The sequence below is a fragment of the Aulonocara stuartgranti genome (genome assembly GCF_965226115.1).
Source record: "Aulonocara stuartgranti genome assembly, chromosome: 7".
Taxonomy (NCBI): domain Eukaryota; kingdom Metazoa; phylum Chordata; class Actinopteri; order Cichliformes; family Cichlidae; genus Aulonocara; species Aulonocara stuartgranti.
Genome location: NC_138945.1, coordinates 30,380,108 through 30,394,110, shown reverse-complemented (window position 1 = coordinate 30,394,110; position 14,003 = coordinate 30,380,108). Strand labels below are relative to the sequence as shown.

Genomic DNA, 14,003 nt, shown 5'->3' with positions numbered 1-14,003 from the left:
AGACAAACTAAAACTGTTGACTTTTTCTAGACTATAATCCAAACTATAGCCATTCCTATTTTAGTTAGTTGGAAGTATGTGCAAGCTACTTTACATGCTTTCACTGAGCTGTTGCTTTACTTAATGCAAAGTCGGTTTACATTTGAAGCACACATAAAAACAGGAAATGTTGGTCTGCGGCAAACACAGCGATTAAACACTTTTTGGCTCACTTGGTTCTGTCTCTTCCTTATCACCAAATACAGATATATACAATATCTGTATATACCAAAATAGCACTCACACTCAAACAAGTGCTTTAAAACCCAGATTTTCAATCGAGACAGAAGGAGAGGTAATAGAAGAGAGAGACGGGGAGGAGGAGGGAATGCAAGAGGCAAAAAAAAGTGAAAAATGAAAGACGAGGAGGAGACATGTTGAAAGAGTGTAGACGGGACCCAGCAACACTTTTATTTTAACAACGGGGTAAACAGTGTAATGACACTTCTAGCTTTAAACACTTCCACTGCGTGTTATAACTGCTAATGAGCACGTACAGTATGCCAATGAAAACGCAAATGAAGATGAACTCCTGGTGTTTATGCCTGGTGGCTGGTAATGCTCTATTTGCTATCCGTCTGATACTTTTTTTTTCTACAAAGAGTGAGTTTAGAAAAGGTAAAACCCATTCACTGGAGGAATACAGCTATCCAATGTAACAAATAAAAGCAACATTATCACAGTGCTAAACATAAATCTCCCAGACCACTATCTGTCTGCACATCACCAAAATCAATACCGGCTTTCAACGATCTCGTTTTTATCTTATAACTACCCTCTCGGAATGACTGATAGATAGATTGAGACAGAATGAATTGGAGATAGGGGACAGAGATGTCTTCACTAGGGTTGCAAAGTACAAAAACTGCTATCATCTATTTTGCGAGGAACTTTAAAACTTTAATCTGCCTTTTCTTTTGATGCAATACATTCGATTAGTGGCTTTGCACCAATCCAGCATCTTGCCACAATCCACTTCCCTATCAGCACATCAATATTGACAAAAAAATATAATAGCTGGAATATTTAAATTGTGGCTTGGAGATTTAATGCTGTGACCATAAACTGCTCCAATTTGGTGTATTTACAGAATTTGCATTTGTACCATTCCCATCACTCTCCCTTTATTTTATAACATTTATTTATTGTTGCTGGATTAATTAGGATATAAATGGGTTTTTTTTTAAATTAGAGGAAGTAAATGAAAATTAATGCACAAACAACTGAGCTATTGGTGCCTTTCTATATTTTGACAATACACACCACACTTATAAGATTCAGTTTCCTAAGTTATATGTTAGAAGGCTTTTTGTTCCTTTTAAACCACTAAATCCTTGAGTTAACCTTCACGACCTTGGTGGATGTTAGCCAATTTGAATGGATTGTTAAAATAAACACACTCTACAACCCTACAAATCTTTTATCTAAATTCATTTAGTACTTTTTGAGCTATCATGTATACAGACAGAAAGAATGCAATGCTACCAACAATATAACCTCTTTGCTAAGATAGTGTTGGGATTGTTGGGAGCCACAATGTTGGGTGAAGTAATACTATGTTATACCTGTCAAACAGTGTGATCTATGGCATTAATCATAGTTTCAACTAAAGAAATAGAAACAAATGATGTGTTTTTGCAACAAAGTGTTCGGAACAAAGTGATTAAAGATACAATTTAAAGTTATGTGTAGAGAAAACGCACTGGCTCATACCTTGAGTTGGGTGTCTTTTGATAATTGAATGACTCATAGGTCAGTGTAAGTGGCTTACAAACAAAAATGATATTCATATGAAAATAGTCATGCACAAGGACTGAATGGGAAGTCTGTCTCCCTGTTAGAAACATCTAAAGAAATGAAAGGTGGTTCAAGACTTTTGCACAGTATTGCACGCTCCACATCAAAGTAAAATAAATAGCTGCAGTGGCAGGCAGCACATTTTTACCACACGCAAGCTAATGTATCATGGTACATTTGATTAATAGCCAATAGCAGAAAAAACGTATTTGGGAGCATTTACTGTGCAAGTGGCACTCAATGTGCCTACAGCAGGAACAAATAACCTGAAATAAGATATTTTAAAACAGACAGAGCTATCCTAATAAAACAAAGCTGTAAAACTTGTGCTTATTAAATAAAAAAAGAAACTATTTAGATTTCAAAGCTTCCTTTTTGAGTGTGTAGAAAGAGCAATATGCTAATTGTTTCCACTCAAACATTCATCAATGTCTGAGCAAATACAGAGCTTAAAATGTAACATATGGGAAACAATCACTGGGTTGCAGGGAAACTTGTATGAGCATTTTGGTGGCTTACTTTTCTTTTCAAAATTAATTTCTACCTCATAAAGGCAGGTGCTAGCAAGCCACCTTATCAAATTTATATACCAGTGTGTCAAGGAACATCAAAGCAGTGAAAAATATGTGGGCTTCCATGCTCCAACAGTGCTCTTTGTATTTTTGAATGTATACAAGCAGTTAATGTCCAGACTCTCACTATTGTCTCTTTACTTCCGTCCTCTGCTTATCTTTCCTGCTGTTACAGCTTTTTGCTGTAACCTTTTCTTTCCTTATCACAAGCATCCTATCATTTTCCCTCCACATTTTGCCCCCTCTGCCCTGTTGTTCTCTCGTTCTCTGTCATACATTTCTCCCGTTTTTCACCTCTCCTGATCTCCTCTTCCCAACAACCAACACTTTATTATTCAGCAGGGTTTCGCAGGGACACTGTGAAATCACCTATTTCACGGATAACTTATCGTGTGTGACACTTTTCACACATCAAACAGCAGATCCTCTGACTCTATCTCTCTCCCTGCCTAAGCCTTAGCAGTAGTTTTGTCTCAGTACCTTGTTTTTACTGTCAGAGAGCAGAAGCACACTCTAGACCAGTCACATACGAGCACAACAAAAATGCAGGTGGTTAAACTGCTGATTGAGGTTTTCACTTAGTAATTACATCTGTCACTAAAGAGCAGATGGATCAGAACATTTTAAATCAGTCATTACAATTACTGCCTCAGGATTATTGTGAAAATGATTGTTCCAAATAATGTTAGTCACTTGATACACAGCCTTCCAGTAGTTGAAGTGCTCACTTTGTTGGTTTTGTGAGTCGCATTACACAAACAGCGGTTGGTGCACACTGCTACAAAGAGCTAGGAGCTGTATTCAAAAAACATCCTTGGGCTAAAAGGATCTCTTATTCCTAGGGGTGGACTTACTTCTAACTTTAGTACTCTTAAGTTCATTTGTTGTGAAATGATTCACAAATAATTTTGGTTTTAAAAGCAGATGCAACATCTAGAAGATGTTAGAAAGTTTTCACTCCTAAGTCAATATAATCTACATAAAATCAGCCAAAGCAGCTGCAGGCAACATTCACTGCTGTTATTATTTTACACAAGTACAATGACATAGCACAATTACACAAGTGGCTGTGTCATTATCATGACATTGAAAAACGTTGTAAATGAATCCAAAATGCAATATTTAAAGCACAGTTTCACAGTGTTTAGCATCATACACTGTATTACATAAACAAAGATGGCTTTCTAAGTGGATTCTTACCTAAAACTAAAATTCTTTCACTAACACAGACCTGTTACTTGTCAATCAAAAGACAAAAGTTCCCTCTTTATTTTTTTTATATTTTTGCTTCCAAGCAGAGTTCTTCCTTTCTTGTAATGTTTATTGTAGTGTAGTAGTTCCCTAGGCTTTCTGAAGGTCTTTGGACACTCATCAGAAATGGTCTTATTCTTAAGGATAGAAAACAGGGGGAAAAGGCTGCGGTATGCCAAATTACACAAGAATTGGACTGAAATGCAGTGGCAACAGGTCTGATTGTATGAAATCTTTGGTTCACGTCTTTGTCTAAGATGTAAGGAGGTCAGGGGGGAAATATAAAAGTGAATGGGGTTGAATTTCAGCCAGGACATTAAAAAGAAAAACTGCCTTGCCTTTTGCCTAATATATTGTATTTCTATGTATGTTTACACGTGCTTCAATAATTTGTTGCACCGTTTTTCTTTTTTTCCCTAGAAAAATATTAAATGAAGATTGGGTTATAACCTTTGCACAGTTAATGGTATACGTGAGTCTTGGTGACATCTATAGCATTAGGGCCATCTCTCTTTACTAGCCTACTAGTTTCCTCATTTTTTTATTTTTCCCAGCACCTTTAAATACTACTTCAAATGGAAAACCCTACACATGCTGGGAAAGCACAAGTTCACGCTTGAGCCACCTTTCAGAATAGGATGTTGCTATGTTGGCTAATGAATCTAGATAATAATTAGCTGAATAATAACACTGGAAAGAGGTGTTATATCTACTATTTTCTACTTTCTACTATTTTTTTTTTACACAGAGTAAGGCATTTAGAGTGCATTTCAGATGGCACGGCCAGGTTGTACATGCATGCTTGTTTATATTTGTACTAATTAGAACTGTTAACCACCAAGCTGCTCTCAGTATGCTCACACGATTCTGTTTTCAAGGTAATGTTAAAAAAACACCCTCACTTACAGTAGCATGTACCAGATACAAGCCAAAGTACAGCAGACTTTATTGGTCTGTGACTCTGTCAGCCATGTGTAATCTAACGTAATCCCTAATCTCCACTTGGTCCAGTGACTGCCTAACTTTAATCCAGCTACAACTGAAATAAACTGCATTTGAGTTGTGTAGTCTGGTGTAATCCACTCAGTGTGCTGACAGCCACAGTGACAACACATTTAGAGGAATGCCAGTAGTCTTGACTGTTAGACAGCCATCTGCCTCGCTCTTTTTCCTGTCCTCCTAAACACAAACTGTACCTTCCTGATTACTTGTACAGCTCCTCCCATTGATACTACTAATAATAACTGCTATTCTTTGGCTGCCAGTAAACCATCTGTTTGGATGGAACAAACACATTCTTTCGACATAGCTTTTTTCCCCCCTCTTGCCTTTTCTCCTGACAGAAGCCTTGGGGAAGAGAGTAGTAATTTTGCATTTTTCTCATTGCATTATGCTTTGCGCTACCCATTTCATTACAAGCAAATAAAACTAAAACTAACAAAAGCACATAACTCTTAACCCATAAAAAATAGGTTCCCAGTGGAGTGTGAATCCTAATCTTCATTTAAAAGGAAGCTAACAAAGCATCCAGTATTTACAGCTATGTGAAGTAGCTGGACTCTTTCATTATCCAATATGTGTTTGGCCACTTTAGTGGTTTTCATTTGGTGCTTAAACTGACTTCATGGTTACAAAGATCTGCTAAGCTGCTCTGGCATCACATATAATGCATACTCCCAAAAATGATGAATGCTGAACATCACACCAGCCTAGGTTTTGTTTTTTTGTTCACACTTGAGCAAACATAGCCCTCACCAACCTAAAATTCAAATGTAAACTTGTATGGCATCAGCATGATCCATCACTGTTGATAGACATGCAGAATAACACCTGCTGCCACGCACAACAGCCCATACACATAACAGAGCTTTCATTATGCCACAGATTCCTGTGAATCTCATTGATGCGCCTAATTGAGGGGACCAAGCTGCTTTTTCGATGACATAGCTGGATGCAAAAACAAAAAAAAAAGGCTGTCCACTGTGTCATGTTCTCTCCTTCGCTGCAGGGATAATGCATAAGTGAAAATTAATACAGCAACAGATTTGTTGGACAAATACTGTGATAATTTGATCATCTGGTGTCTTTGTTATCAAACCCAGATTGTCATGCGATGAATCTAGCATGCCAGTTGGTCTGTGGCATTTTAAATAAGCGTGGAGAAGAAGCAGTTATGACAAAACATTTGACTTTTGCTGGAGAATTCAGGATAAGTTCAAATGGAGGAGTGGACAGGTATGGTGAATGTGATGATGAGTCAAATCTGGCGGAACATACCTGCCTGATTGGTTGTCACATTAAGTGACACATACTGCTTTGCATGGCCTTTGGCTAGGTCTGACACTCCGTTGACGGCTTCCAATAAGAAGCTGTAGTTGGTGTGTGATTGCAGGTCAGCCACCATCACTGAGGTGTTCGACAGGCCAGTGCGGCGTGGCAGAAAACGTACATTGGGACCGCACTCTTCCAAGCCCCTTCCGTCTGGCAGGACCTGTCTACAGATGACGTTATATCGCACATCCTTCCTGCCACCTGTATCCATAGGAATGGACCACTCCAAGAAGACGCTGGTCTCGTTGACATTAGAAATAGCATTACGAGGAGCAGATGGAGGGCCTGAGGGAGATGAAAAGGGCTTAGAAGAAGATACAGCTAGAAATACAAAGAAGCATTTGGATAAACAAAAGCCTTGAAAGTGAGCATGAGCAAATATAAAGGGGTTATATCCTCACGTGTGCACGCCATATTAGAAGGGTCAGAGTCTAGCTTAAAGTATCCGTCTTCACAGCTGCAAGCAGTGGCTCCCATCTGTCTGGCCACACTGTGAGGTGGACATTTACTACAGGCCAAAGACTCCAGCAGCGAGCGGTAAAACCCCACTTTGCAGACTGAAAGACAGGGAGGAGAGAGGATGTTTGGGGGTGGATAGGGAGATGATAAAAGTGGACATATAAATAGAAAGGAGAAAAGGGGTCACAGAGAGAGGTACAAATACAAAAAAAAGTGGGGGAGAAAAAGACATGGTTATTTCTTTTGAAAAAAAAGGAGGTCAGCATCACACTGGTAGGAAATTTTCCCTGGGTGGTTGCGGTTGTTTTGAGGTTCCTCATCAGAGATATACAGCAGTTTCATAGTTGAAATTAAAAGAAGCATTTGGCACACTTATATTGTTTCTTTTGAAGTCTGATTTCTTCTTATACAGTGGGGCAAAAAAGTATTTAGTCAGCCACCGATTGTGCAAGTTCCCCCACTTAAAACGATGACAGAGGTCAGTAATTTGCACCAGAGGTACACTTCAACTGTGAGAGACAGAATGTGAAAAAAAAATCCATGAATCCACATGGTAGGATTTGTAAAGAATTTATTGGTAAATCAGGGTGGAAAATAAGTATTTGGTCAATAACAAAAATACAACTCAATACTTTGTAACATAACCTTTGTTGGCAATAACAGAGGTCAAACGTTTACTATAGGTCTTTACCAGGTTTGCACACACAGTAGCTGGTATTTTGGCCCATTCCTCCATGCAGATCTTCTCGAGAGCAGTGATGTTTTGGGGCTGTCACCGAGCAACACGGACTTTCAACTCCCGCCACAGATTTTCTATGGGGTTGAGGTCTGGAGACCGGCTAGGCCACTCCAGGACTTTCAAATGCTTCTTACGGAGCCACTCCTTTGTTGCCCGGGCGGTGTGTTTTGGATCATTGTCATGTTGGAAGACCCAGCCTCGTTTCATCTTCAAAGTTCTCACTGATGGAAGGAGGTTTTGGCTCAAAATCTCACGATACATGGCCCCATTCATTCTGTCCTTAACACGGATCAGTCGTCCTGTCCCCTTGGCAGAAAAACAGCCCCATAGCATGATGTTTCCACCCCCATGCTTCACAGTAGGTATGGTGTTCTTGGGATGCAACTCAGTATTCTTCTTCCTCCAAACACGACGAGTTGAGTTTATACCAAAAAGTTCTACTTTGGTTTCATCTGACCACATGACATTCTCCCAATCCTCTGCTGTATCATCCATGTGCTCTCTGGCAAACTTCAGACGGGCCTGGACATGCACTGGCTTCAGCAGCGGAACACGTCTGGCACTGCGGGATTTGATTCCCTGCCGTTGTAGTGTGTTACTGATGGTGACCTTTGTTACTTTGGTCCCAGCTCTCTGCAGGTCATTCACCAGGTCCCCCCGTGTGGTTCTGGGATCTTTGCTCACCGTTCTCATGATCATTTTGACCCCACGGGATGAGATCTTGCGTGGAGCCCCAGATCGAGGGAGATTATCAGTGGTCTTGTATGTCTTCCATTTTCTGATGATTGCTCCCACAGTTGATTTTTTTCACACCAAGCTGCTTGCCTATTGTAGATTCACTCTTCCCAGTCTGGTGCAGGTCTACAATACTTTTCCTGGTGTCCTTCGAAAGCTCTTTGGTCTTGGCCATGGCGGAGTTTGGAGTCTGACTGTTTGAGGCTGTGGACAGGTGTCTTTTATACAGATGATGAGTTCAAACAGGTGCCATTCATACAGGTAACGAGTGGGGGACAGAAAAGCTTCTTACAGAAGACGTTACAGGTCTGTGAGGGCAAGAGACTTTCCTTGTTTGAGGTGACCAAATACTTATTTTCCACCCTAATTTACGAATAAATTCTTTACAAATCCTACCATGTGAATTCATGGATTTTTTTTTCACATTCTGTCTCTCACAGTTGAAGTGTACCTCTGGTGCAAATTACTGACCTCTGTCATCATTTTAAGTGGGGGAACTTGCACAATCGGTGGCTGACTAAATACTTTTTTGCCCCACTGTATCTCTCCGGGGCTTATTTCTTTTAGTCAACCTGTATAACCTTGCTTTTCATGTTTCACTGTTTAATCAAAAAGTTTTCCTCATTGAAGGATTTCCCTTCTTGTATTATCTTCAGTTCAATGATTTATAACCAGCACCTGATTAAGTTTGGACTTGCATCTGCTTCCCAATATCGGTGCCATATGTGCAGCATTTACAAACAAATACGACAAGGCAAACAGGCAAAATTTACTTTCCTCCCACACAAACACACACACAGACAGATCTCAGGCTGATCTAAGTGGGGCAGGTAGACGGGATGCTGATGCACTGTGAATGTTAAATGGTACTCATACATCAACAGTCTCACAAACCAGCTTAACGAGTTGGCTGTTGTCATCCAGATAAGTTCTGATAAGTGGAGTTCTATAAGTTATTGCAAAGTCAGTGGCATATTTCTATATCACTAAGCAGGACAAGGGGGAGAATTGAGGAAAAAAAGACTTGTCCTCTAAATTTAGGAGCTGGTGTTTCCCCAGTTATTGTGAAGCCCACTCAGATCACAGCTATTATTAAGAACTACATAATTAAACCTCAGGTAGGAGGACAGGAGGACAAAAACTAGGAAACGGAAACAATACGTGATGGTTAAAAACAGAGATAAGGTGAGAAAAGGAAATGATAGGAGGAGAAAAGCCAAGCTTACAAGGATGAGACAAGGAGAAAGAAGAGAAGAAAGGACGAGACAAAGGAAGACTGGTGGGATGGTTTGTGTGTATGTCTGTGTGTGTGTGTGCGTGTGTGTGTGTGTGTGTGTGCGCGTGTGTGTGTGTGTTTCAGTCGTTAGGCAGCAGTGGCTCTGATTCACCTTGACGGAACCTTGGTCTGTTGTCATGGAACATTAGGCCTGAAAAATTCTCCCTCTGCCCTGGATCACTCTAAGTCTCACCTTTGCTTCGCGCACACACACACACACACACACACAGACACACACACACACAGACACACACACACACACACACACGCACACGCACACGCACACATACACACACACACACACACGGAAACAGGCCTTTTATAAAATCTGTTTGGCATTTCGAATGCCTCACATACTGTAATTATAAGTTGGGGCTCAAGATAATGTTTTTGACACATTTATGAAGCTGGCGAAGCTTCAGGACAGGATTACATCTGGTGACATTCTCTATGCTTAACTGCCTTTGTATGGCTTGTTTCATTCAGGTGTTTAAGAAAGTTATTCCATGAGCTACATTTTTGTGTATTTTTGTTTCATGAAGCATTTTAATGTTTCAGCTTCTGTACTGATGGTTACTCCCTTACTTAATGTGCTTTGTTAGGCCAATGATGTACTACCCTCAACATGGGTGTGCGAGCCAGGGCAGTAGGACACACCTAATCTTTTTGTGAGCCTGTTACCACACACACACCTACACACTTGTGGTTGCATATAGATTTATTGCCATTGTCTGGTCTCTAGCTCTCCTTGGCTTCATCCTCCAAACCCCCATGGTCAAATCAATAAAAATGGGATGGCAGCTCATTTCACATACATAGACAAGCATATTTGTGCCCAAACAGTGAAGTAGAGTGTTGGAGAGTAGAGTCAAAGCAGAAAATAAATAAATGAAAAAAAAGAAAAGAAAAACTTCTTTAATAATTTCTGATACTACATTCAGGTATAATGCCAAGATGATGGATTATCTTTATTTATTTTTCATCTCTTTTTGATTTGGTAAGCTCTCATCATCAGGCGTGCGTGTCTGTAACTTTGTGTGCGTGTATGTGGCGCTCCCCAAAGATCACCTGTCAGTCAAACAGTATGGTGTGGGCACAGTGTGGTACTATGATGGCTCCCTACTTGGATTTCCTGTTCAACTCGTTTTGACATTCTGGATGGTTTTTTCTTTCTTTCTTCTTAATTTGTCTGTTGGCCACCGTTGTGGCCAGCTGTCACTCAAGAGAATACACACATATATGATCTCTAATTGTTGGGAAATAGTTAAACCACTCTACCATAATGAAAATCAAATAAATCATTGTTACTTTGACATTTACTGCTTATGCAAAATAAATCTATTTGTTAGCTGAAAAATAGATATATTTTTCCTATTCCACGTTTGATAGACTGATAGACTTTTGCTCCCAGTGTGGCGTCAAAGGCGAGATGATGCGCTCTGATTAAATTAAATTAATGTATGGAAATGTCTTTCCCCTGGAAGTTGTAAATGATTATGAAAATGATATAAACATTTGCAATTAAAATGTGCAAACTGGCATGAAAAAAAATCCATTGGATGCCACTTTAATAAAAGTCAATTCTAGTTGACTAATCACTACTTGTTAAGGTATTTATTATCATTAATTCTACTTCATTTCCATTTCCATTTAGGATAAATAGATTACCCATGCTCTACATGCAAATGAACAAAGAACATGCAGAGAAATTAAGTCTATAGATGCGTTTTTTGAATTGTATGAGTACAGCTGACAACATATATCATGACTACATATCAATATCACTCTCTTCACTTAATTATGTGTTAAAGGATTTGAATGCAAAGGTTTGTGAAGGTCAGAGAAGCAAACTGGAGGTTGGAAATAGGATTAAGTGCTTAAAAAGCCACAGAGAGTAAATTTAAGAACACTGAGAGCAAGAAACAGCTGAGGGGCAGCCTTAAGATCCACAGTACAACTGTCTAGATAGGACTGCATAACATGCAAGCGGTCTACATTAACTTTACATGGCAGCTTGATTACTAAAGGTTTATTAAAAAATAAGTGCTATTTTTAAGTGATTTTTTTTTTCACTTCATTTATTTTACATTGCATTTACTGTCTGTTTTTGACCAACTCACCTTTTGTATTTCCACAACAATAGCGAGGGACATGCAGGCAGCTGGATTCGGATGAGGTGCTTTAATTCTTTAACCATCTTAAATGCGCAAATAACCGAAAACACATATGTATACACACTAACAGACACACTTCCTGCAGTGAGATTAGTTATGGTCATGCCTGGCTGACTGAAATAGCTCATTCCTCATTGTGAATGCAACCTGAATAGACGGCGTTGGTGGTATTAATGTACGTGTGTACGAGTATGTGTTGCCCTTGGGCAAGCTGTCTTTCTGATGCCACGCAGCTCTTAATGCACAGAACAAAGGGTAATAGGTAATTAATATGCAATACACACTAATGTGCATTTGTGTGTGTTTGACTGTAAGGTTAATACGTAATTAATATGCATCATACACTGGCATCCCAGGCAATTAAGGATCCAGCGGTATCCGTTGATGCTTCTTAACGAACGTCCTCTTTAATTGGAAACATTTCACTGTAAACATGTTGATTTATATGACTGTCTGTCGTTTGGTGGGATTAGAGCGAGTAAGCGATTAAGGCAGAGAGAAGGAGACGTACTGAGATAAGGACTAAAATGAAAGAGAATTTAAAGTTAAGGACCACATACTGTGTCTGAACACTGGATTTAAATTCATTTATATGGGCTTAGAAAACTGTATGGATGCAAATATATTAAAAAAAAGATCTCTTATGTATAATTACATAGTATGTTAATGGATTATTACTGATCATACCAATGCATCAGATTGCTGGAGAACACTGCATACTGGACTACACAGTAAATTGTATATGTAGCTGTTGTAGTTGTTTTTACTGCAGTTATGTTGCACCACTGAACCACCAAACAGCCATAAAAAGATGAAATGAGGATGGAAACACAAATGGCTCACACCATTCTGTGACAACCACTTACGTTTCCATCTTTCCCGTCACTCTTCCAACAGCACACACAGTCAGCAGGACTGACCAAAAAGTAAACTTTGACTGAAGAAATCCAAATACTCACGAGGCTGAATTTCAATGCACTGCCTATATTGTTAGCAGATACTATTGTGAACTAAAAAACCAGCTGAGGAAACACAGTAAATATCCTGTTCCTGTGTTTGTCCCACAGCAAACTACTGGCCTAACAATCATAAACACGTGTTTCAGGGTGTGCATGCATGAGATGTTTCATACCTTTATTATTTTTGTATTGCTGTGTTTGTGTGCCTCTGCTTGTGTGCATGTGCCAATGCATGCTCATATTTGTGCATGTTTCTATGTGAACACAAACAAAGAAGGATGATAATACCGTAATAATACACAATCGAGTGAATGGGGTTTTCCTTTCTGTTGGTTGACAGAGGAGGCCATTGTTCACAACTCATTTATTCTCACAATCAGACCACGAGCAGAAACCCAAAGGTCAAGCATCCAGGTCACAATAGCTTTCGAACCAAACCCAATGTATTGGCTCAGTAAGTGTCTAGAGAAAAAGAGTAAATATAAGAAATGTGTGATAAATCATAATATGCTGACTGGATGTCTTGGGAAAACAATTTAACTAGCCATAAAACATACTATAGTGCCCTTTCACCATTTAGCTGACATTAATTTACTTCCAAATATTAGACTCCATCAATGGACCAACAAGCATGAAGAAAAATTGCACAGATCCACAAACTAGGTGTACAAAGGTCGGGATCTCAGTTGTACAACCATGCTCTTGCAAAAAGGGGATAGGACAGTGATATGTGACGTGTATAAAATTAGGTTGTGAATTTCTTATGACTTTTAATTCACAAATTTGCATGTATGGTATAATCCACCTGACTCAACACAAAAAATAGCATGCCTGCATTGCATCATTGCTGTAGAGCTATGATGGTTTTATAAAACGGGTGAAACTCATCACCTTTCTTAAATGCATTATGGGTAATATAGTGCCAAAATGATCAGTACTAAGCTTCCACTGGCTCGGACTCTGGAGATGGCCAGGCTTTCATGGAAAGAACCTTGCTGCTGAATGAAGCATTTTATGAATATTTCAGCAACTGCAGGAATGCGTGCGTGTGTTTCTGCGTGTCTGTGTGGGTGCATGAGCGTTTGCTCTTCCATCTTTGTGAGGACAAATGGCTGGCCCATTTTCTTCAAAGAGATTTTCTTTTAGGGGTATTGTCTGAGTGAGGATGATGCATTTGTCTGTTAGTGTAACAAATGGGATTATGCAACTTGCTATGCTGGTTATGGCTCGGGTCAGAGGTATGGTAATGACAATGAGTCAATTAAGGTCTTCACAAGTATAGATAAAACCATGTGGGTGTGTATGCTTGTTAACAGGGGCAAGGGTAAAAGAGAGGAAGCTCTTCTGGGAAAGTCAGTTTACCCAACAAGCACTCAGGAAGCACTTTAGTTGTCATGACAGCATCACCACGTGGAGATGATGGGGGGAAGGGGGTGGGGAGAAAGCTGGAGAGAGAGCATGATGCAGGAGGAAAGAGTTCAATGAAAGAAGCCATTAGCAGATTCCAGTTGAGCAGGATCTAAAAGGAATAATGGTGGCTCTTTCCTTGATGAATCTAGTCAATTCATAGTTTAGGGGATGATGGTTTCCTGCCACTTGATATTTGCACTCTTTATCTTTGACTGTGATGAGGGATGGCAGAACATTTCTGTATGGGAATCTGAATACTCT

The 14,003-nt window shown here is 39.6% G+C and overlaps 1 protein-coding gene across 4 annotated transcripts in view; it reads right to left on the bottom strand.

Moving 5' to 3' along the window:
* epha5 (EPH receptor A5) overlaps positions 1 to 14,003 on the bottom strand; it is a 63,736-nt gene that overhangs the window by 26,558 nt on the left and 23,175 nt on the right. For all 4 annotated transcript variants that reach the window (XM_082540234.1, XM_082540232.1, XM_082540233.1 and 1 more), the window contains 2 exons: positions 6,392 to 6,547; positions 5,937 to 6,275 (listed from right to left, as the gene is read on the bottom strand). In XM_082540234.1, the coding sequence (XP_082396360.1) occupies positions 5,937 to 6,275; positions 6,392 to 6,547 (495 nt within the window). The remainder of the gene's footprint in view (positions 1 to 5,936; positions 6,276 to 6,391; positions 6,548 to 14,003) is intronic.